Below are 26,143 nucleotides of genomic sequence, written 5' to 3' on the forward strand. Positions count from 1 at the left end.
ATTCTGCTCCTGTCTTTAGTAGGGATGAAGATAAAATCAACTACAGATTTCTAACACAGGCCAACAGATGCCTACTTAATTAATGCTGATGACACTCACTGTGAACATGATGTATTGAACAAATGACAAAACATCCATAATAAGTCATTTAAATTCAAAGTTGATGCGGAAGGTTGAATGAAGCCCTGAAATGAGACATATTAATTTACATATTTTAATAGCATCATAGCATACTAGTTGTTCACTTGTTGTCAGAAGAAATGGATATTTCAACTTAATACTCCACATAATTATTCCTTCTAACCTTAACAGGCCAGCTGTGAGCTCACCTTAAACTGGAAAGCTCATGTTCATGTTTTGACACCATTTCAGAAGATGGTCCTGAACATTTAGACAGTCCTGGTGTCGTGGATACAGATGCTCCTGGTATCCAGGGGGACGGGCCAGAAGAAGGGGACAGGCAGGAGGTACACAAGGAGTCAGAGAGTGACATACTACAGCGTGTCCAACAGTTGGAAAATGAGAGGTAATTGATCTAGGGAAGACATGTTTCAGTTAGTTAGTACATTACTATACTAGGATGTCTTTGTATACATGATACCAAGAAGTTAATCAACCGGATGTCTTTACCATCAAATCTAGGCAGAATGTGTTCTGGCAGTGTATTGGGCCAAACTGGATCATTTATCCAAAGCTAAAGTTGACTTTTACTACATACTTAGGCATATACATTATAGAAGAAAATTGTGGATTAAAAGTTGAATGTTTTGGTGAAGCGTTCTTATGTTTAGTTCTATTAATATGTACATTGGCATTCTCATTGAAAGCCACGTCACTCAGATTGATAGAGGGGTATAGTGGCATGATGTCCCATTTCGTTGTCCCATCCTTGATGCAGCCTAGTTACATTGGTTCAAGCCTTGTTTGTGTGTTGTAGAACCAACCTGATACAGCAGATCGAGTCTGAGGAGAAGAACAGGAAGTGGTATTACGATGAGATTGACAAGATCTCCCGTCGCATACGCTCACTCCCCGTCACAGATGGGGTATGTACATAAACCTGAGGTGTCTTGGGCAGGATGGAATGGGTACAGTGGTTCACTTAAACAATACTTTTTATAAAAAGTGTGTTTCTAATTATAAAGTTTTTTGTCATGTAGGTACAACTTTAAGTTTTTTAAGGCATTTTTCAAGTTACAGATATATGAAGTAAATTTAAATATTTAAGTAGTGAAAAATAATTGCTTGCAAAACAGTGTTTCCAATATTCCAGAGTAATCATGTTTGATTATCATTATAGAGTATTGTGTTATTTTGTTTATGTTTATTTTTTTAAATAACAGGTATAATCATTACAATATTAATCAATGAAATAGTCATATCTAAGTTGAGAGGGGGGTGGGGGGGTCTGGACAATTTGGGGTCATTCCAATTTCTAAAACATATTATTTTTTCCAGAGAGTGAAATAAACAACCCCAATGCCTGTATTGAAAAATCAAAAATGTACATGTTCATTTATTTCATAAAACTTTTACCCTTCTGAACAATCCAATGGAAGATGTTTTTGTTTTTTTTAGCCCAAAATCTTGAGAAAAATAAACACTGTCATCTTATAAAAAACAGTTTAACATCCTATAATACCTATGAAGCATAACAGACCTGCATGGGTTTAATTTCAAGCTTCCGTTTAGCTAATTGATACCATATTTATGATTATAACCCTAGATGTTCTTAGACCATTAATTCAGACTACATGGGAGGGATTCATGACCTTAGATGTATGATGATGATGGTAGTGTTTAAACCCCCTTAGATGTATGATGATGATGGTAGTGTTTAAACCCCCTTAGATGTATGATGATGATGATGTGTTTAAACCCATACTTCACTTAAAATCATTGATGAAAGAACATTTCACTTTAAAGTTTACTTTGGTGAAAAACAACTGTAAGAAAACAGAGGTACTTGCTTAAGAACTGTAAATGAATACCAAATGTGAGATTGTTAGTTTTCTTCAGAGTCTAACTACTGATGTTGTGGTTGTTCAGTGATAGTTCTCCAAACCAAGACTTTCTAATTGAGGATCGGTGGTTGTCAGACAAATGCAGTATTACACCATATGCTTATACAATTTAATATATGTGATAATGCTCCTTTTTTGAATACTGATCTGTGTGTAGTTATACTGGGGAAGCCCTGTCTTGATAGCATCAGTGTGGTTGATTGGAACTGTTGAGCGAAATAGGTTTTTCTGAACCATAATCATTCCATTAAACTGCAAAAAACTTTAGGTTTTTCTGAACCATAATCATTCCATTAAACTGCAAAAAACTTTAGTTCTTTTTATCATTCGAGAACTATGTAGTTGATCAGAAGCTTAGATTTTCATTCATTCTCTGCTCTTCATGCCTACAAAAGAAAGGGAAGCCTTTTTTTCTTTCTTTTTTTTTTTAGTTAATGAGTTTTTTGTTTTCATTTTCAACTGGTTATGATATGCCCCTTTCACCAATTTTGCTTTTCCACTTTCAACGAGCCTAAAATGCCCCTTCCACCAATTTTGCTTTTCCACTTTCAACGAGCCTAAAATGCCCCTTCCACCAATTTTGCTTTTCCACTTTCAACGAGCCTAAAATGCCCCTTTCACCAATTTTGCTTTTCCACTTTCAACGAGCCTAAAATGCCCCTTCCACCAATTTTGCTTTTCCACTTTCAACGAGCCTAAAATGCCCCTTTCACCAATTTTGCTTTTCCACTTTCAACGAGCCTAAAATGCCCCTTTCACCAATTTTTGCTTTTCCACTTTCAACAATCCTAAAATGCCCCTTTCACCAATTTTTGCTTTTCCATTTCCAACCAATCTGAAATGCCCCTTTTTGTAATGTGGACAGGTATCAGTCACTAGTCCTTATTACTTGTGTTGCTCATGGAGTTGAAAGGATATAGCTTTTATAAGAATGGAATCATTGATTGTATGGAATTGCTAAATTGTTTGAATGTCACAATGGATGAGAGAGACACAAATGGTAACATTTCTGAACACATTGTATGTTTAACATTAGGAGGATGTACCTGGGCTGTAATAATGATCACTAGTAGTAGTTGGATCAGGGCCAGTTTACAAATGGGTTTGCTCTGCTCATTGAAGGTTTTCACTTTCTTCATCATGAGTGTTCTAGAATGGCCCTGATGTAACTACCCGGGAATAGAGATACCTGAGTAAACTTGGGGAACATCACTGTACCCTTACATCTCTGTGATAATGTTGGGATCTTAATATAACCATGTTATCGTAAGTTATTATGTTTGGATGCACGCTTTTTGATAAAAGCAATTAAATGTTTGTTGAGCATTGGGTGCACCTTTTGCAAAGGCAGTTTACCTTTATTATTTGAACATGTAAAAGTATTTGAAAAGAAGTAAACATCAACCAGCACTGGCAAATGCAATTCCTTTGATAATGGTTAAAAGGGTCAACATAAGCACACAGTATTGTATCAATCAAATATGTCAATATTTTCCCAAATAATTAAAGGATAAGTCCCCCCAGAGATTATCACACTTGCTCATAGAGCAACTACTCTCTTCTAGCCCTGATTGATTGACATGTCAGCCCAGTGAACACTGCCATTGATTTGCCTAGTGTGCTGAAGCCACAGAGCTGCTTAATTGGGAAAAAAATAGACTCACTGTTTTTATAACATTGGCTCACCATGTTTTTCCTGGGAAATTTTCCAGGAGTTGGCAAGTTTTATTTTCTGCAAACAATTCTGCATACTGAGCACTTTGCTGCTTGTTTTTGCAGAGTTATTGGAAATGAATGCTAAATCTGAAGCAAGCCATATTGCAGAACATTCTCATTCTGAATCTTTAGGCATGAACTATCAAAACAAACAAATTTAAACGTTAATTAGTTACCTCCTTTTCTCTCTGTCATACTCCATTTAAACCTGAAAGAAGTTAAAGATACAGTCATAAACTCATAATAGTGGACAGGTTGGAATGACTGCTATTTTGACTGTCTTCTTGAGCATTTCATTACCAAAAAAGAGTAGTTTACACTAGAAAATTCAGAATGAAGCTAAATTCAATTCAGTTCTCATGATTGTCAAATTCATCAAAACCATTTAACAAGGTGTGGGTTAGAGGAAATGTAACAGCTCTACATGTTTGCAGCACCCTGGGAAGCAGCAGCAGGGTCCAGCAAGGAAGCACCTGGAGCTTGAGATCCAGCGACTCCATGACACCATGCTAGAGAGCTTTGGCTCCAACGAGCAGATCAGCCAGCGCCGTGATGCCCGCATGCACCGCATACACCGTCTAGTCATGGAGATGCAGTCACTCCAACAACACAGGCAACAGGTAAACAAAAAACAGCCACATGCAGGGGGAAAAGTGAAACAAATATAAAGACAATAGCTCAAAACCTAATACAATGTTTCCAGTTTGAACAGGAGAGAAAAAGACAACATTGTAGGAGAAGCAAATTAGTTTACATCAAGATTTGCATTTATTTTACTGGTTGAACCAAAAGTCAAGGCATCATTGTGAGATGTTAAGATAATGGTTTCTTATTCAGATCCTACAAGAAGAAAACCCGAGCCACCTTGAGGGTGAGGGTCGTCTGCGCCACCACTCATCCACAGACTCTGCCCACTCATCGCCCAGCGAGGGGGAGGAGCTTGACACAATCACCATGGCAACACAGACTGAGGATGCAGAGCACGGAGATAGTGCATTTACATATGGACAGAATATACCAGGGGCCATTTATCATGGGGCTTGGCAGTTAGGTAAGGACTATTGTTTTATTGGCAATAGGACTTCAATTATAGATTTCAATGCCCCCCCCCCCCCCCCCCGGCACACACACACACACACCCTCCCTCCCCCTAGTAATCGCACTCTCCATCCCAGTTTGCCGATCAATAACTTGCACATGACCCCTTTTGAGGTTATTTGGTCAAAGGTTAAGGTTAATAATTGATAAACACTTCGGCTGATGAACCTCATACTTGCAGATAGAACATTACCTGCAAATGACCCCTAGTCATTCTGAGGTGTAACGGTGTGAGTCTTGAGCATTCCATGTTTTTTGCTTGCTTTTTTTAACATTTTCAATGACGATACATATGGCACCAATCAAACTAGGCTTGTACAGTCATTTCTTTTATTCTTGTAATTTTTTGTTTCCAAATCATTTCCCAATATTGACCTTATAATTTTAAATCAATAATTTAAGTTACTTGCATAAGCTTTGCCTTTAGAAGTCTTGTTTGATACCAGAAGGAAGAGACAAATAAAAAAAAGCTTTTTAGCCTTTGCTTACCTTGGACCAATGCAAACATGTTTATTATTTTCATTTGAATGATATAGAATTTTGTACACAATTTACATGAGTTCTGCCTTTTCCATTTGGGTCCGCCTCCAAGTGTTGGTGCTAGTTAAATCATACCCTCATGCATCATTCTTTAAGGTTTTCCTCATCTGTAATTGGTTTTGTTAAATATACTTGTACCAACTACGTGACAATATTTTCAAGACTTCAAAAGGGATTTCAGCAAATTAATGTTATAGTATATTCATCTCACATCTTAAGTGTTACTACTGATTCTGATCTGCCCAACAAGAATTTTCAGGGGCATTTGTCACGTTCCTGTGATAGCGATTGTTTCATGAAATAATGTCCTGATATTCAGTGTTTGAAGCAATAACTCTAGTGTAAAATAAAGTTGTAGCCATAAGGCCTAAATGAAAAATATAAAGCATGGGCTCCATGAACTTAATAGCAAAGTTATTCATCATTTATAGATTAATATCAAGTTGACCATGGCATTTGGTTGATATTTGCCCAAGTGGCAATATTTCCATTCTTCAAGTATTTCTTGTATTTACATCGTCCAATTTGACCTTAATTTTAATATATTTGAGCACAGCAAGGGTCGATCAGGCCTAGGAGCAGCTTCATAAGAATCTGTCCTTGAATAACCCTAGCCATTTCGCTGGAATAATTTATATATCTCAGCAGAATTAGTATTACTATATGTAGTAACATGTGTACTATATATATATATATATATATATATTGTTCAGATACATATATGTATATTTAAATACCCCACAAATTCTTTGTTGTACAGAAGAAGGAATTCCAAGGTCCCAGAGTGGAGGTCACCATGGTGACCTTGCCAGTGTGATGTCCTTCAACTCTACCAACACCAGCAGCTCCCGAGGGTCAGGTGTGAAAGGTCAAACCCAGTCAAGGTCACAACAGAATCACCAGCAAGTGGGTCCAATTTCTCTTCAAATTCCTCCCCAACAACTGGGCACAAAGGTAAAGGTTTATGGTTTGTTGTCAACTGCAATGATCTTGTACCGTATTATCATTATTGTGCAGTTAGAAGCTACTGCAAGTTGTATTGATCAGATTTTGCTTTCAATTTTGTAACCACTGTGGTGGTTTTACAAGAGCAAACTTTAAAACCTTTCATTCAAAAGTGGAGGGTTAAAATCAAATAAAAGCAATAGAAATGTAAACCTTGGGGGATTACACACATCTCGCTATTAACCTGTGAGTAACTGTTTTTTTAGCTTCAATATCAATTAAGCTCCTTTTTAATGCCATTTATGCCCTGTAACTTAAATATACATCATTTAAGAGTTTTTATTTCATTTAAAATCTCTGAAATATCATTTTTTGTTACCTATTAAAATTGCATTTGATCCATATTAGCTTTCTTTGAATAACTGGTCTCTTTATTCTCTTGTCCTCCTCTGCTACATGTGTGTTTCCTGTGTGTGTTTGCCCAGGTGGAGATGGTGTACGGGCTGCTGTCGATGTTGGGCACCCATGACAAGGATGACATGAGCAAGACCTTGCTAGCCATGTCCAGCTCCCAGGACAGCTGTATAGCCATGAGGCAGTCAGGTAATAGCGCCATCAGTCAAAGATTAGTTTATTAGGTCAAATCTAAGATTAACCTTCTGTACACAATAGAGGCTGCTTTTTCATTGGATCATCACGAATCCTGATTAAATTAATGTGTTGATAAAATCTTCATTAATTGCTGAAATGCATCATCTTTGATAAGAAAAGTAGGTAACAACAATTGTTTTTTTTTACATTCAAGAGGTAGCAGTTTTATTAAAGACAGTGTTTTAGTGGTCGTGTCTTGATGTAGGTCATGCACACAAGAGTTTTAAAGTAACCTTTAAAGCTGCGCTCTCACAGATTGACCGTTTTGACATATATTTTTTTAAATTGTCTTAGAAACAGCTTATTTTGGCATCATTACCCTCAATTCAGTCACATAAGATAACTCATTTTAGAGCAAATCTCAATTGTTTGGAAAACTGCTGAAATTTTCATTTTTAGCTCTACTGGCCAAAGGCCAGAAGAGCTTATGCGATGGTAATGTATACGTAGTATGTGCGTCTGTGCGGTTGTGCGTTCGTGTGTCTGTAAACAATTGGTTGTGAACACGATACAGTCTTCAGTTTTGATTGTATCTCGATGAAACTTGTACAGTATCTAGATATCCATTAGAGCTCGGTTCCTTTCGAAAACCAGCCAAATCCGCCCATAAATGCCTAGATTATGGGCCATGAAAGTTTTAAAGAAATGCTTTCTATTTTTAGCCAGGTCTGCATGAGCGAATTCTATTTTACATGTACATGTAAATTCAAGTCTAGAGTTAAGGGAGACAATTTGCAAGTCTAGGTTTTTGAGAGACAATTTGCTTTTTGCTTCTGCAGTTGATTTTGTGAATTACTCTGCCTTGTTCTTGTTGAAAGCCCAAAGGCCATTTTTTAGCTTTAAGTTCTGTAGTTTGCGCATTCATCTTAACAAAATTGGTTGTGAATGTTTAAGTTATGCACCTGGTGTCATTACTGGCCACACCCAGGGTTCACAGGTTTGGTAAACATAAATCTGGAAAGGTTTGAAAATCTTTTTGTGTGTTCGTGCATCCATCTCAGCACAATTGATTGTGAATGTTTGTTCAAATTGATCAATGTTGTCCTAGGATGCCCTTGACTTTGACCTTTTGACCAACTTTTTTTAACTTTTAAAACTACAGAAATTTTTACTATGAGTACAGTTTTGAAAGCATTTTTTTTTTGTCAGATGACTTTTACTTGGCACATATTAAAATAGTTCATGCAACTAATCTGCTTACAATACTTTCTGGGCTCAGATGTTGAACGTGCTACGTTTTCAGGTAACCCAAACACAAAACATAAACTATATGTCTGTTGCCTTTTATCATACATACATGCTGTAGATTGATATGACCACAAAAGCCATGCCAGTAGAGCATAGGCCCTTTTGGGCCTCTTGTTCTTTAAGCGTTAGTATCGTTTTTACAAGATTACAAAAATTCAGAACGTCAAAATTAAAAACTGTGATCTGATATTTTGTCAGCAGTCTTATCTCACTGGGTTCCACACATTTATGCAAGAAATGGCTCATTTAAGACAAATAAAGTTGTCAAAACGATCAAACAGCGAAAATAGCAATGTACTTGGTGAGGGATCTTGTTTTAGAATTTGCATGATCTTACTTATTTTTCAATTTATTTATTCAATTCAGTTCAAGTTATTCAAGTAAGCTAAGGCCACCGACCCAAAATACACAACAAAAAAACATTATAGTTGCAACATAAGATATAAATATTTATCATGTTTAACAGATTGTTTACAGATTGTACTTTAATATTGTATAATCATTTTCAGTAGACATTAAAGAGAATAAATGATTTAAATTATTACAAGATGAATACCAATTCAGAAGATACTGTCTATGAATAATATCGAATTTAGGACATTGAAGAATGCATGATATTCTCAATCAATAACTGTCATATTTTGATCCAGTCAATATAAACAAAGTCTCTCATCTTGTGGAGTATTTATATATCTACCAAGTTCCATTTTTCGTTTATGGTTTGAACAGCGAAATCTAGCGAAATCTAGCAAAATCAATCTTATACTTTTATGGAATTTCCAAATGTATGTACCTTTCTGTATTTAGTAATGTTTTGTAATGTTTATGATGGTGCCACCTTGAAGAACTTCTAACATTGTTATGCAAGTTTTGGACGATCCAGTCAATTAGTCCTTGTCTAAAAGTATCTTTAAATACATCTATGTTTCCTACATCTTGTGCACTCCAAATGTAACCAAAACCGTAGCTGAATAACAAAGATTTACTGATAACAACGCCTTTAGATTGCTTCTGAATTTAATGTATAGAAATAAATGCAACTTTACAAAACATCACTTTTTTGTGAAATTATACCCTACACCCTGTAAACTTATAAGATTAGGTTATCCTGCTGGATACCTGATAAAAAGTTAATGTCTAGCCCTGTAGTAACATTCAATGTTTAGTATTTGGTTTCCTTGCTGTAAAAAACCATTGACCAAGTGCATGGATTATTGTGTTTTCATTTATCCATGAACCACTAACTTTTTTATCCATGATTGAGGACTATAAGGCATTCTACTGGTCATATTTATTTGTAAACAACAAGCGGAATTACAATATTCTGCAATTCACTCAATGTTGGTTTCACTCCAGCAAATCCTCATGTTTGCAGGTTGTCTGCCGCTGCTGATTCAACTGCTGCATGGTTCTGACCAGGACTCTGGGTTGCTAGGCAACACCAGGGGCAGCAAGGCAGCACGAGCCCGGGCTGCGGCCGCCCTTCACAACATTGTTCACTCACACCCAGATGACAAGAGGGGGAGGCGTGAGGCACGGGTGCTCAGACTACTGGAACAGATACGTGGCCACTGTGACCAGCTCCGTGACACCTCATCGGACGAGGAAGAGGAGGAGGGCAGACAACTTGGTATATAATTTATTTGGTCATGCAGCATAACTGTTATTATTAAACTGTTATCCATTCTGTAATACATAAAACTTAAGCACTTCCAAAGACTTTACAAAGATTAACTTCACATTGCTTAAAAATCTGTATTTTGATTACACTATGAATTCTTTAATTAAATAGATTTGTTGAAAAATGAATATGACAAATTTTATTGTTTTCATTATAATCATTATGTGGGTAAAGAAAATCGGGTGTCAGCTTTTAAATAGGAGAAATTTTGAGCATATTGACAATTTTCTGTTCGAAATAATGTTTTACAGTGTTGTTATAATGTACAACAACTGTATTTTTGAGTGTGTTTTGACGTGTACATTGTTTACAGTGCCCCCTCCAGATCCCATGGACCACCACCCGGGGCCAGCTATTGCTACGCTCATGAAACTCTCTTTTGATGAGGAACACCGGCATGCTATTTGCACTCTAGGTATGTCTAATCTAATAAAATGATTTGAAATGATATTTTGTTGACTAAAAGTTTTTGTACCATATAATACCCCTTTGCAAAAGTTTTGGGGGGAGTGGGATTTATAGGTGTGAGTGTTTCTTGGCGTTTTTTCTCTGGATGATAATTCATGAAAGAGTAGACAGATGTAAATACTTTTTAAAACTTTTTTCATAGTCATATTTGTCTGAAAAACCTTATTCCAATACTCCTCATTATTTAAAATTAAAGCCTGGAAAAGGCATTTCATATCCACTAAAATGGCTATGTTCAAGGAGCTTCCGGGGGCCTCTGGACCCCTGGCCAAGGCTTCGCCCTGGACCCGACCGGGGGCCCTGCGGCCCCCAGGCCCCCAGCATTTTTCAGGATTTTCAAAATTCTCAACTTTTACCCATGCTTTTAATTCACATGCTTAACACAATAAAATGCAGGTCAAGTGTGTACACACAAAAATGAAATACAAGACAAGTTCTACTTTGGTTACAAACTACCAATTGTTTGCGGTGCAATGGTCACTTTTCAACTTAATATTTGCATTTAGCAAATATGGTTTCTGGTCAATTACTTATGACAGGGTCAACGGGTTTGGTTTTTTTGGTACACATGTTCAACACCATAAAAAACTTTGAGGAAATGTGCACTGCCCAGGAACCTTAACTCTTGGTGTAGTATGTTTTGAGTTATTACCCTTTGTTAACTTTTACAGTTGATTTTAGTCCGGAGCATAACTTAAAAAAAGTCCTTAAGGTATTGACTTCAGAGTTTGTATGCAAATATATATAATTTAGGAGAAGTGCAATGCATAGGAACCACAATTCTGGATCCAGTATTTTTTTAGTAATTATCCTGTGTTAATTTCATATTTATATTTTGCCTGGAGCAAATCTCAAAAAGTCCTTGAGGTATTGACATTAAACTTCTTATAAAAATAGATCTCATTGAGGAGAAGTGCAGTGCACAGTAACCATAACTCTAGCTGTATTTTTTTTTTTGAGTTAATGCCTTTTGTTAATTTTCTTACTTATTTTTTGTCTGTAGCATAGCTTGAAAATTTCTTGAGGTAATGACATAGACAACAGATCTCACTGAGGAGAATTGCAGTGTACAAGGATTATAACTATTTTTTTAGTTATTGCCTTAATAAATGCCCAATACATATTTTTTGTCCGGGGCATAACTTGAAAAGGCTTTAAGTTATTGACTTCAAACCAGATATACTAATAATATCTGTCATGTGTTCCCGTTCCGGATAGAAAAATCCGACCCGAGGGCACCTACGTTGCCAGGTAACGAGGCTTGCCGAGTTACCGGCTACGCAGCGTGCCCAAGGGTCGGATTTTTCTATCCGGAACAGACACGCATGATAGATATTTTTTCTAGCATACCTTAAATTACATTTTTTTTGTGAAGAAAATACATAAGAAAGCGTGTTTTTGTACATTTCACCAAAAAGCGCGTGCGATGATGTTTACTGACGTCATGACGCGCAGTAATTTGTATTCACTGCATACGTCAATAAGTTCCTTCCCTATCACGTCGGTCGGCGTCAAACTCACCTATGAAACTGAATAACTTTAGTAAGGGTTGACATATCTTGACCAAACTTGGTCTATAGAAAGAGTTTATGGTTACCTTTCATGGGATTTTGATTGGGGTCCCTAGGTTCAAGGTCCTGGTCACTGTTACTTAAAATAGAAAAACGGTTGAAACTAAATAACTTTAGTTCGGGATGACATATCTTGACTAAACTTGATGTACAGGAAGAGTTTATAGATACCTTTCATGGGATTACATTTGGGGTCCCTAGGGTCAAGGTCACTGTTACTAAAAATAGAAAAACAGTTGAAACTGAATAACCCTAGGTAGGGTTGACATATCTTGACCAAACTTGGTCTATAGGAAGAGTTTATGGAGACTTTTCATGGGATTGCGTTTGGGGTCCCTAGGGTCAAGGTCACTGTTACTAAAAATAGAAAAACAGTTCAAACTGAATATCTTTAGTTAGGGTTGACATTTCTTGACCAAACTTGGTCTATAGGAAGAGTTTATGGAGACTTTTCATGGGATTGCGTTTTGGGGTCCCTAGATTCAAGGTCAAGGTCACTGTAACTAAAAATAGAAAAACAGTTGAAACTGAATTATTTTAGTCAGGGTCTACATATCTTGACCAAACCAGATATAAAGGAAAAGTTTATGGATACCTTTCATGGGATTGTGTTTGGGGTCCCTAGATTCAAGGTCAAGGTCACTGTTGCTAAAAATAGAAAAATGGTTGAAACTGAACAACTTAAGTTAGGGTTGACATATCCTGACACAACTTGGTATAAAGGAAGAGTTTATGGATACCTTTCAATGGATTGCATTTGGGGTCCCTAGGTTCAAGGTCACTTACTAAAAATAGAAAAACAGACACCGGCTGAAGTTCTTCTGTCAATCATTAAAAATCATTGGTTTCGTTGCATTGCGGCGTTTCTTGTTAAGGAATATTTTTGTAAAGTTAATGTTAATGGAACTCGTCTATTGAAATCTGATAACTATGGTTACATTAAGTGTTTAATAAAAGAAATTGAAAGTATTACGTCACAGCGCGTGACTCATCTGGCATGGGGGGATGCCAGATGGAGTTTTCCAGCACGACTGAATTTACCGGAAATGCCTGTCTGTTGTGCTAGAAAGATTGATTTTATTCCGGAGAAAAACAATGCACAGGAGCCATAACTCTGGGTGCAGGTTTTTTTTTAGTTAATGCCCTTTTTAGCTCGACTATTCGAAGAATAAGGAGAGCTATACTACTCACCCTGGCAGCGGCAGCGGCGGCCTCGGCGTCACACCTTGATTAAAGTTTTGCATGTAAGCACCTTTAAGTCATTATCTCAGTAAATACATCAGTTATTGCATTGAAACTTTGGATATGATTCTTGATACAATGGTACTCAACCATCCAACCTACTAAATTAACCAAGTAAGATAACTCTAGTTTGCATTTAATGCAAATAATTGCCCTTTATTATTCGACTTAGAAATTCTGGTTAAGGTTTTGCGTGTAAGCACACATAGGTTAATATCTCAGCAACTACTTCAGGTATTGCATTGAGACTTGATACAATGGTATTCAACCACCCAACTTAATTGAATAACCAAGTTAGATAACTGTATTTTGCAAATAATGGCCCTTTATTATTAGACTTAGTAATTCTCGTTAAAATTTTGCATGAAACCACATTTATGTCAATATCTCAACACACCATGTATTGCATTGAAATCTAATCTAACAGTGATCCATGCATGTTTTGCCAAAACTTTTCAATCCTTACATTGAAAAGCGGCGGAATAGTCGAGCGCGCTGTCTCTGTGACAGCTCTTGTTTATGTCCATTGTTATTCTTTGTCATAAGGTGAAGTTGATACTGTTCTCAATTCGGCGGATTATATTCTCTTGTTCAAATAAAGGTCAGGTTTGACTTTGGTTACAATCAACTTATGTGCTACTGAGTTATGGCCCATTTTCAAAGAAGCAGTTTTCCATTCCTGTGGCCAGGCTGCTAGTGACAGCCTTTGTTATTACATAATAATAATTTTTCTTCCAGATTATGTAGTTACGGTAATGTGATTTCTTTTTAAAATACAAATCTCTCATAATTGTTTTCTAGGAGGCCTTCATGCCATAGCAGAGCTGATGCAGGTTGACAATGATGTGAACGCCGACACAAGTGAGCAGTACAACATCACAATGCGGCGATATGCGTGCATGGCTCTTACCAACCTGACATTCGGGGATGGTACCAACAAGGCCCTGCTATGCTCAATGAAAACCAGCATGGAGGCTCTCGTCGCACAGCTCTTCAGTTCCAATGAGGAGCTGTGCCAGGTTGCCGCTAGTGTGCTCCGTAACCTCTCCTGGAAGGCTGATCTGGCCAGTAAAAAGACACTCAGAGAAGTTGGAGCAGTTACATCGCTCATGAGGGCTTCTATGAAAGTACAAAAAGAGACAACGCTGAAAAGTATTCTAAGTGCACTTTGGAACTTGTCTGCTCATTGTAGTGAAAACAAGGCCGATATCTGTGCAGTTGAAGGTGCACTGGAGTTCTTGATCTGTTCCTTGACTTACAAAAGTCCATCAAAGACCTCTGCAATAATGGAAAATGGTGGCGGAATTCTAAGAAATGTAAGCAGTCACTTGGCAGTAAGAGAGGACTACAGGAAAATTCTCAGGCAGCATGGCTGTCTACAGATTCTGCTGAAACATTTACGCGCCACAAGTCTCACTATAGTGAGTAATGCCTGTGGTACATTGTGGAACCTCTCTGCTCGTTGTGCCGAGGACCAGCAGGCACTCTGGGAAATGGGAGCCATTGGCATGCTGAGGAATCTCGTACACTCTAAACACAAAATGATCTCCATGGGCAGTAGTGCTGCCTTAAAGAATCTCCTTGCTGCAAGGCCTGCCATGAAAAACATTGAACTCAAAAAGAACTCTAATCAAAATAGACCTACATTACATGTAAGAAAACAAAGGGCATTAGAATCTGAAATAGACCAAAATCTATCAGAAACCTGTGAAAATATGGAAAGCCCAAGAGACAGTCCTGTTGAAGGCAAGAAACAGGAGAGTGACCACTTTGTGTACCCAGTGTATCAGCTACAAGATGGTGACCCACGACGGCCTATGGTGAGGGCTCCTGTGATGCCCCGCAGCCAGAGTGGAGATACAAGCCTGTATACAGACAAGGGCCAGCAGCATGGAGTAGCGAGGTCGGGAAGCCAGGACAGTGTAGGCAGTACCCACTCTGACATCTCCCACGACCGAGCTAGACACCCATCTGGGCCTCGCACACACTCCCTCATGGGCGGCAGTCTAGACAGGTACAAAGAGGGCTCCATACTCAACCATAGAGGCAGTATCGAGGGCAGGACAGAGAGAAACCCACTTGGTTCACCAAACAGCAGAATATTGCAAGTCATGCAGGAGGTTGCATTGCATGCTGGGATAAATGGTCAACATAATGAAAATGACACATCAGTATTTAAAGTCCCATATCCAGTAACAAGTTTGAGACAACAACAGCAACAGCAACACCACATGCCATCTTCATCAGCAGCATCTAGTCAACACATCAGTTCATCCCAACAAAATCCAGTCTACCTGACTCAGATGATGAGCCAGGCACAGTCAATGGCATACCAAAGATACATAATGACAACTGTCCCAGCCCACAGCACCTCAATAAACTACACCATGGCGACAAACCAAAGACTCCAACCAGATGATGATGATAGTGACGAAAAGCCGCTTGATTACAGTATGAAGTACCAGGAGAGTGGCTCCAGTATTCCTCACCAGAAGCAGCAGCAGCAGCAGCAGCAACAGAAGCATCATGCTGGACCAAGGTTTCCATTGAATCCTCCAAAACCTCAACCCAGTAGCTATATGGGCAATGTTCAAGCAAATATGAGGGGTCCATTTCCAGGGTCTGGTCCAAGGCCATACCTTCCTCGTCCTGGTATGAACCAGCAAATAAACAAAAGGTATCACTACAACGCTGCATATGCTGAAACTGACTTGGATGATCCAGAACAACCGACTGATTACGGAGCCAGATATGGTGTAGAATACAACCAAGATGAAAGGGTAAACTACAGTTCAGGGTATCAGGAGTCAGATCCAAACTGTGCAGACTGCAAGCTTGAAGAGGCGAGGAGATACAATGACCGGCTGGATCAGGCCATCGATGAGGATCAGATCAAGACATTCTGTACTGAGGGTACTCCATACCTCAGCACAGCTACATCCCTCACTGACCTAAGCACTGCTGTGAAAATACTGGAGGAAGCTGAACAACAGTGCCCAGCTGATGAAAGAGATTACAGTGGTGATGAAACACACAATTTTAGTTCTAAATATGGTGAAAATGATCCAGGCCAGAGACAACAGTCTTGTGAGCATGATGATGGCCAGAAAGGAGGAAGGCATGATGGAGAGAAGAGTTCACGGACAGGCAGTAACATGACTGACATCCAGACAGGCACTACTGTCATCACCAACTACCACATCAAGGCTGATAGACAGTCGCAGGAATCCCAGACACACCAGAGTGAGGAAATGCAGGAACGCAGTTTTCATGACAACAGAAATGATCATGCTCCTCCAGACCAGATGAAGACATACTGTGAGGAAGGTACCCCGGTATGTTTCTCAAGGGTCAGCTCCCTGAGCTCCCTGCACAGCAGTGAGGCAGCAGACAGGCAGGAGAAGAGGCCAGCTGGGCCCCTACAGAGGATTGAAGAGACGGAGGATATGAATGGCAGCGTCCTCAAGAGGCCCTCCCAGTCCCGGTCACCTCAGGGGTACAGACAGAAGGACACCCGGTCCATGATGGACAACAGCAGCGAGAAAGAGCACAAGACTGTAACATTTGATGACAAGGAGCAGATTCAGGAGACACCGATGATGTTCAGCAGGTCAACTTCACTTGGCTCCCTCAGCAGTTTTGATACCCAGTCAGTGCATAGCTCCGTGTTCAGCGAGTACAGTCGGCGGGCCAGTGAGGTGGTGTCTCCAAGTGAGCTGCCAGATTCCCCAAGTGAGACCATGCCACCGAGCCCCAGGAGGACCAAGTCACCAGAGAGACATGCTGGGGGAGTCAGAAACGTGAAACAAGAACTCTTCCCACCCCAGCATTTCCCACCACAGCAGTTCACCACCAGCGCCAGTCACTGTGCACAGGTTGTTAACCCAACCCGACAGCTGATGGCCATGAATCAAATGATGATGAAGCAAATAGATTATGAAACAGGCTCCTGCAAATCTGAAGCACCGGTTGTTTATGCGGATGAAGGGACTCCACCTATATTCAATGACAATCTGAGTGAGCTTAGTTGCATTACTGGTGATAACTATAACATAAATGAAAGAACGCTAGTTGGTAGTCAGGGCCATCTAACTCCAGGAGCTAAGAGCCAAGGCAGTAGTGGAAATAGAACAGTTGACATCACAATAACCTCAAGTCAACCATCCAGTCTATGGAAGGATGAAAATACTAATGAGGAAGGTTGTAATGAACCAAAGAAGGTAGTTACAAAGAATGCTGATAATAATTTCAACCAAGTTGAACTTCCTAACAAAACATCTGTGCAAGAAAATGGTGTAGGATTTTCATCAGAACCGGTAGATTCAAAACAAGAAGAGGGCGAGAAAAACTTAGTTACTACCTGTATTACAGAAGAAAAGGTTGTAACTGTCCTAAAAGCAGAAGAAAAGGCCCTGTCTTCCAATTCTGATGTTTCTGAAGGTGAGGATGAAATTCTGGCTAACTTTATCAATTCAGCAATGCCAATAAGCACCAAGAAAGCTAAGAAAAGTTCTGACAGCAGTTCGAGGAGGAAATCTAGTTCCAGTAAGCCAGACAGTGGTTCAAGTTCGAGATCCAAGACTCCAGCAAAGTCCCAGCCTCAGTCTGGGTCTTCTAGTAAATCTTCCAGTGTTAACAGTTCCGCTAAGAAACCCACTAAAACAAGTAGCAAATCATCAAAGGAGAATTCACCAGACTGCAAACAAAGTGTTAAAGATGAAAAGTCTCAAGGATCATCCCCTGGGAAACACAAGTCCCAGATCCCTAGACCTCTTCAACACAGGCAGATACAGCAGTTAGGTATGCTAGATACAAGCCACGACTCGACGCGTACGTACCAAGATGAAGAATCACCATTCAATGTCTCAAACACCCAGTCAGTGATTAACAGGTCTGCACAAAAATCCAAGCCTGCTGTAAAGCCAAGTCCTCTGATACTGCAGAAAGCCAGGAACCTTTCCAATATTGACTATGATGATGAAGGTGAAGGATGCAAGACCTATGCCACAGAAGACACTCCTTTCTCAGGATCTATACCCACATCTCCAAAGATGGGGAGAAAATATCCAGACCATGTCATGTATGCTGACCAGAACCAAGACTGCCTGAAAACATTTGCTACTGAGGATACCCCATTCAATGGCTCAATTCCTGGATCACCTCCAGCAGAAAACGAGCGTCTCCACTTTGCTAATGGTGATATAGATATAGAATCTGACACTGTCAAGTGTTACAACACAGAGGACACTCCATTTAGTGGATCAGCTGTTGGCTCTCCTAAAATGGGGAGAAAACAAGTCTCTGTAAAGGAATCCCAGGAACCCAGCACTATTGTTGCACAAAATAAAGTTCAAAATGTTCAGAATTTCCAACAAAAGCCATATGTGCAGGGTTCCCAGAGTCACCCGGTACCACAAACCAATGCTCCCAGCAGACTACCCACCAAACATCCCCAGTTTAACCCCCAGATTCTCAACAACATTGGCTATCTAGATGATTATGATGATGATGGAGATGATGCTATCAAATCATACGCTACTGAAGGAACACCACAGAATTTTTCTACAACTGGTTCTTTCAGTGATTTAAGCAGCTTGAATGCCAACTTTGAGGAAAAAGTTAAAATTGATCGAAGTGGACAAGGTGCTTATCATGATAGTTCACAAAAAAGGGCTCTAGCCACGGGCAAACCTGCTCCACCTATTATTGAACAGCCCATTCCGATTGATGATGACAAATCAGACAGCAGTTCCCTTGATGACAATGAGGATTTGTTGTCAGAAATGATCCAGTCAGCAATGCCAGCCCCTAGACCAGGTTCCAAGTCCAGAAGGTCAATGGACAGAAAGGCAGAAGGGGCCGAGGCATCTGAGAAAGACAACATGCGTCTTAACCGTTATAAGAATTCTCAGAGTAAGGAGCCATTCTACCCCTCCCATTTTCAACCCCAAAGAACATCTAGCCTTGCACAGGATGGTGAAAAAAGTAAAAAGTCCCATCTTCAAAGAGTAATGTCTGAACCAGACAATGATCAGGTGAAGACATTTGCTGAGGAAGGAACACCAAACATGTCCAACTCTACCTCATTCAGTGACCTGACAACTGATTCTTTCCTTAGCCAAAACCGGAACATGCAGAGTAAGGGTAAACCCATTGGGCCTGCAGTGTCAAGTCAGAACAACTCGAGTCTTTCAACAAACTATCAGCAGTCCATGACCTATTCAGCAGGCAATAATTCAGTATTTCTGCAAGCAGAAGGGGGTGGTGACTCCATGCGAGTCTTTAAAATGGAGGGAACACCACAGAGCTTCTCTTGTAATGACTCACTTAGCTCCCTTGGAATTATGGATGATGATTCATCTTCAAATATTGTAGCACAACAGGTGAAAGCCCTTGCAAATAGGCTGACTTGTAACCTAGATATTAAAACAGATTCTCAAAAATCATCTGTACCAGTTGATGCTCAATCTACTTTAAACCAGAAAGCAGCTTTAGACAAGGAAAGATCTGGATCTCAAACATCAAACCTCAGTAACAGTTCCCAGTATTATCCGATAGAGCTGGAGAGACAGGTGATAGGTCAGTCAAGCGAGGACCAGTCCGTGCATGAAGATGACCACCAGGATCAGGCTAGTGACATACATGTTACTGTGACTGACAACAGAACAAACAAATCACCTAAATCAAAACAAATGTTGAATAACAAGCAAGCATCCAGAGATGAAAAGTCTGGGTATAAGGTGGAACATACACCAATATGCTTTTCTAGAAACAGTTCATTGAGTTCACTAAGTGTTCAGTCAGATGATGACGATGAAGATCCAGATGACCTTGCTCTGCTGGAGGACTGTATAAGCTCTGCTTTACCGCCCCGCACCCGACCAGCCAAGGAGGGGCGAATAAGTAGCTTGGCAGGAAAGCCCCGCACCAACCAGGCATTGTCTGCTGATGAACTAGACCAAACAGGTTCACATGATTCTAGAATGTCAGCGTGGAGAAAAGAGCCACACAGGTCCAGTGATGAGCTGTTCCGAAAACCTGTAGCCGATTCAAAAGGTAGACCGTGCAGGTCACGCTCACAAGATAATGAAAAACGCAATAAAGATCTGTCAAACCAGCAACTTGCTGAAGTGTTTGGAAGGAACACTGTCCATAGAGGTTCCTTTGACTCACTGGCCAAAACCCAATCAGCCTTTATGCAAATAACCAACCACCAGCAGCAAGTGATCTCGGAAACCAAGAATTTCACTCAGCAGATGATGCAAATGACTCGCAGTGTAGAGAAGGGGGATAACCAGAGTGAAAAGACTGACTCCCCGGCAAGTGACTACAACTTCTTCATGAGCTGCAGTGGCAATACAGAGATCAGTGTTGAAAATATCAGCAAACAGTCATTCCCCAGCAGCATGGCCCCAGATACAGATGATGACATTCTTGATGACTCAGTTTTGGATTACAGAAATGATGCAGATGGTCACCATGGTAATGGGGACAGAACGCTTACTGAGAAGAATAGGAGGTCTTTTAATAGCTCTTTTACACAAGCAAGGCAACAGCATCATGGGATGATAAACGGGATGCAAGCAAGCATCACCTCAGAAGATGAACGAGTTCTAGCTGAGAATGTTAGTATTGTCATGTCAGAAATGGATATGCAGCAGATGATCCTGTCTGGTGTGTCAACGGTGGATGAGGACCGATTTATCGAAAATGAGACCTTGTCTCTTGTATCCAATGACTACATGTCAGACACAGCATCTGAGGCTTCAAACACGTGGTCTGCAGCATCAGACCAGCGGAGTGAAGGATCTAACAGTCAAGGCTGCGACGGCTCACAGTCGAGTCGGAGACCACGCATCATAAAGCCGGAGAACAAGGTAGAAGCTGAGAGGCCTGTCCAGGGTGAGGAGCAGAAGGGAGTTAGGGGCCGGAGGAAGCCCCTGTACCCGGGTAAACCATCAACACCACCTAATCAAGCAAGCAAGAAGGCAGACAAGGCCAAAACTACAAGTCCAGCAAAGCTTTCACCAAGGCAAGTGATTAGTACTTGTAGCATTTTTGTACTGTTTTACCTAATTGGGATTTCCCAAGCACCTTATGCTACTTAACACAAGTATAAGAAACTACATCCGATCACAGATGGTATTGTTATTTCTAAATTGTTTATTAAACAAATGAAAATTAAGATGGTGAAAGTTGTATGTGTCTGCCTTTCACCCAAGAGGTTATGCGCTCAAACATTGAATGTTTTTTTGGTCTCTCTAAAATGACTGATTCATGCTGTTAAAGTAAAACTAAAATGAAGAAATTCAAAATAAATGATTATTAACATGGTGTTGCTTTAGAATATGAATTGCTCATTAAGTGAAGTCTTAATGAGGGTACATGTATTGACTCATTTTAGCTATACAGCTGTTTGGTAGTTTTCTTAGTCTTTGTTGTATATTTCAGAATGGTGACTGGTGCTCCTTCCCCAACGGTGACTTCAGGCAGAACAGTGACTGGTGCTTCTCCTAACATGACCTCAGTCAGGACGGTGACTGGTGCTGCTTCCCCTAAAGTGACATCAGGCCGGACGGTGATTGGTGCTGCTTCCCCTAATGTGACCTCTGGCAGCAACACAAGCAGGGAGAGCAGAAAGGGCCACACACTGAAGACCATACCCCAGGCCTGCAGTACTCCTGTCAAGTCTGGCTCCCCTGCCCAGTATACCTCACCCTACCAAACACAGCCACACAAGAGATCAAGCTCTCTGGACCAAAGGTCTCAAGGTCGTGACCCGAGGGGCAGTAGAAACACATCAGCCAATAGAAGTGATTCTGCTAACAGAAGTAGCGGATCAAATAGAAGTGCTTCTGTGAATAGGGTTAGCTCAAACATGTCTCAGAACCTTAGTAATCAGTCTAGAAATAAAGCTAGCCCAGTGAACAGATCTAATTCTCAAGACAATCAGGCACAGCCAAGGGCATTATCAAAGCAAGGCACTTTTATTAAAGAATCTACAAATAAGAATGCCCCTGTTATTTCCCCCAGTGATAAGTCTAAAAACATTGATTCAACAAATGGTGTAAAGATGCGCCAAAAGAAACCTAGTGAATCTTCCCAAACCAACAGGAACTCTAGTGGGTCATCAAATTACAGCAATAATTCCAATGTCAGTAATAGCTTCTCAACCTCCTCCAGTGACAGCCCTCCTGATTCCTGGGCCAAAACACTCCATACATACAATTTTAAGGCAGACCAGGACGGAAAGAGAAAGGGAAGTAATGTGAGGAGAAATTTGATGAACGATGCTCAACATAGTAAGATACCTAGTCCAAGCAGAAGTATGCTGAATAAGTCATCGAGTGGGCAGAGTCTAAAGAAGGGATCTGAGAAGGTTGTAAAATCCAGCAGTGGGTCAAGCCTTAAAGTGACTGGTTCTAACAACAGCTTAAAACAGATTGGTTCAAGGCCAACTACTCCAGTTGTCATGAGTAACAGAAAGGGGTCCATTGATAGCATAGGCAATGCAAAGAATGAGAAGAAAACTGTGACAAGCAAAATAACAGGCTTGTGGAAGTCTGAAAACAAGAAAAACAAGACAAAGTCTGAGAAAAAATCAGTATCAAAGTTACCAGTGGCAAAAACAAAAGGGAAAAACAAAAAATCTGAAGGTAAAGAGGAATTCAAGAAAAATGATTCCATTCACAAAAATTCAAATAGGAATACATACATCTTACCTGAATCAACTGTTGACGGATAAGCAAAAGTTCTACTTATGATAAACTAAATGCCATTAATGATGCAAGTCAAATTCCAAGCCATGATGGAATGAGAACAAGTCAAACAGATGTGCGGAAGAGTGGAAATATGTCCGGCTTCAATAGTGCTGATGTCAGTAAGGCAAAGCCAATCTTTGATGACAGTTCACTAAACAAAACATGCAGAGACATTTCTGTGTTTGAAATAGGAGTAGAATATGATCTTGAAGAAGCATGGGCATCTAATATTGAAAAATCTATTGAAAGTATGTCTAGAAGTATAGAAGAGAACAAAAACAAGATTGACGGAAGTACCTTCTATGATGACTTTGTGGATACCAGTAAGATGGACCTGACCAACTCGCCCGCTAATAGGTTGAGCAAGAGTGGCTCCATGAGCGAGATTCAGCTCGAGTTTGGCCGGATACACTCTGGAACTTGGACCAAGAAGAAATCTCAGAATGAGTTTGCAGCTTTACCCAATGCTGATGAGACTAGTAGAACCCTGCCATTGGTCAAGAGATCTGAAAGCCTCAACCTGACCGCCCATCTGGGTGTGTCCCATATAGAGTATGACGATGGTCAGGATGTGTGGATTCGCAGGGATGACAGATTCAGAGCATCTGACATGACAATGTCCAAGAAGAAACGGGGTTTTAAGGGCTCTTCTGGGTTCCTTAATGCAGTCAGTAAAATGTTCAGTGGGGGGTCAAAAAAAGTGTCTGATCAACAGAGTAAATCCTTTATTACTATAAGCAGTAAACCTAAGAAGGAAAAAGAGGACTCCAAAATCAACAAATCTGAATATAAACTTTCAAAAGCCGAGCAAAAGGCTGAAAAGAAAGCAGAGGTTAAAATGAACAAAAGTTTGCAGAAAACATTGAAAAAGTCCAGCAAAAGTTCTAAAAGTAAAAAAAGTGGTGATCTCGAAGATGGCAGATCATCAACCTCCAGTATGAAGAAAAGTGCAGAAGATCTTATTGACATTGATAGATCCGATGATGATGAAGTTTTTAGTAATGCTACCAGTCATAGTTCCATTCCAACACCTAAAACAAAATCTTTAGGTCCTAAAAGCTCTTCCAATATGCCATCAAATAACTCAATCAGTGCTGACCCATGTGCCAATGATCTGTCTTACAGTGACCTCAGTGAGTCTGGGAGCAATGACTGGTCCCTTTCTTCTAGTAAATCCTCACCGGGGCAACATCTGACCAAGACTGAGATGCTCCAGGCCCGGAGACAGGCCCAGATCTCAACTACACACGAAAAGTCTGATGACGGGGAGGAAAATGGAGGCAAACGGAAATGCATAATAACGACAGTATAACCAATTTGATAACAGCATTTATGTGAGCGTTACTTTCATGTATATATTAGCCTGACATGCTAGTCTGGAATGTCAGGAAATAGAATATTTCTGATTTCTTTGCCTATGTTGATATGTTATATGTAAGACCTATTGTTAAAGCGGTTATCTTATTTGGAATTCTTTTTAAAAATTATTTTGAAATATTTATCAGTGTAATACTCACTTCATATCAGAACCCAATTCAGTTTGAAAATTTAAATTGAGTAATGTGGCCATAAACAAATGCTCTGAGACAGCATTTGCTGATTTTGAACATGTAACTTAAGTTATAAGTTATTTACCACTAACAGGGAGTAGTGGAAAGCTACCGAGTGGAACTGGTGAACACCATTGTATTAAGACGGGTTGAAATTGATAAAATAGCTGTACACATCCATGTGGGGGCTGATTTAAAGGTGAACAGCCATCACAACTGTTATATAAGTTTGTTGTTCAATGTGTCAATTTGATGCCATTGTTCTGCTTGAGGCAAACACTTGTATTAATATGTATATTTCAAACAATTCATAATTTCACCTTATGTTTGTAGATTCAATTTCTGGATAACAATTGCTGAATTTAATTAATGCTGAAAGCCATGAAATATAATCATTCAGATTTCTTTGTGGGTGAGAAAAAATGTTATGTAAGTCTTACATTTATTATGCAGCTAATCAAGGTACTGTTGTGTTATAATATATTTTGAAATCTATGTTAATGTTTTATACGAAGTGACAGTCGAATATGTGTTTTGATAAGTCAGTATAGCATGTTGTGTTTTGAACAAGCGGTTGTATTACTTTTGTATATACTATATTGACGCATTGAGTTGTGTGCCAGTCTTGTACATGTAGTTTGTATTCTTGTGCAATATTTAAGATTTTATTTTTACTTCACGTAATTGGTTGGAATAAGAATTGAAGTTACTGGCTGATGATTTTATGAGTTGTGGAAAATGGTCTGGATAGTGTCTTAATTGGCGGTAGTGAGTTGGAGTAAATGTATAATAGAACAGGTTGGTTAGATGTGTAGTTAAAAGATGACAATATTTGGTGCTCACAAGCCAATACTAGCTATGTTCATTCCGGGCCTATAATGCATTTTCCCTAAGTGGCAGTTATTGCTGTGTTCGTACATATTCATCATGTTTGACATACAGTGGTCATTTGTTCGCACTTTGCTTGTTTTTTGTCATTGAATTTTATCACGGTGTGTGCATATTTGTTATAAAACTACGCAACCATTGAACCGTTGGTTCATTAAAACAATAAATTGATAAAACTGTACATGTCATTATTCATTCAACCTTTGCACCATATGACATGTGTCTACACTTGTCAAGTAGCCTTACAAATATCTGTCAGTCGATTAAATGCCGACCTTGATGTATTTTTGTCGCTTTAAGCACATATATAGTAGAAAACGTCCTCGTCGTAGGTCAAGGTCACTTTGATATTTTGTGTCTTGAAACTAGGTCGAGGTCAAATATAGCCGAGGCTGCAAGTGTTTGTCATCATAAAACGTTGACAGAATGTTTCCTTTTAACTTTAGATCCTTTGACTATGGGTTATGTCGGGACTGAAAGAAGGCCATCATACCTTTTTATAACACAAATACTACCGTTTCTAACAAATATGGTCAAGTACGATAGTGTATCAAAAAGCAGGCCACTATGAACATCCTGTCCGGCCTGTAGATAATATTTTATTAAGACAACACCATAAACGCCACATTCTCGATCTTCATTAAAATGGTCCAGAATAAAAACCCATAAAGTGTATCTGTAGTATGGTAATGGGTCATGTTGAGAAGAACTAAAGTAGTTGCCAATCTGTGCTGCACATGTTCAGTCACACGTTTTTTAC

General features: G+C 39.6%; 1 protein-coding gene across 1 annotated transcript in view; it reads left to right on the forward strand.

Moving 5' to 3' along the window:
• Positions 1 to 25,564, forward strand: part of LOC128227015 (adenomatous polyposis coli homolog) — a 50,996-nt gene extending 25,432 nt beyond the window's left edge. The window contains 11 exon segments of the mRNA XM_052937176.1: positions 373 to 526; positions 938 to 1,046; positions 4,175 to 4,360; positions 4,578 to 4,791; positions 6,139 to 6,332; positions 6,809 to 6,926; positions 9,598 to 9,852; positions 10,217 to 10,318; positions 13,986 to 21,216; positions 21,636 to 22,924; positions 22,927 to 25,564. Coding sequence (XP_052793136.1) covers positions 373 to 526; positions 938 to 1,046; positions 4,175 to 4,360; positions 4,578 to 4,791; positions 6,139 to 6,332; positions 6,809 to 6,926; positions 9,598 to 9,852; positions 10,217 to 10,318; positions 13,986 to 21,216; positions 21,636 to 22,924; positions 22,927 to 24,257 — 11,183 coding nt within the window. The 3' untranslated portion in view covers positions 24,258 to 25,564.
• Positions 25,565 to 26,143: the final 579 nt, after the last annotated feature.

Source organism: Mya arenaria, chromosome 3 (assembly GCF_026914265.1).
Source record: "Mya arenaria isolate MELC-2E11 chromosome 3, ASM2691426v1".
NCBI classification, from domain to species: domain Eukaryota; kingdom Metazoa; phylum Mollusca; class Bivalvia; order Myida; family Myidae; genus Mya; species Mya arenaria.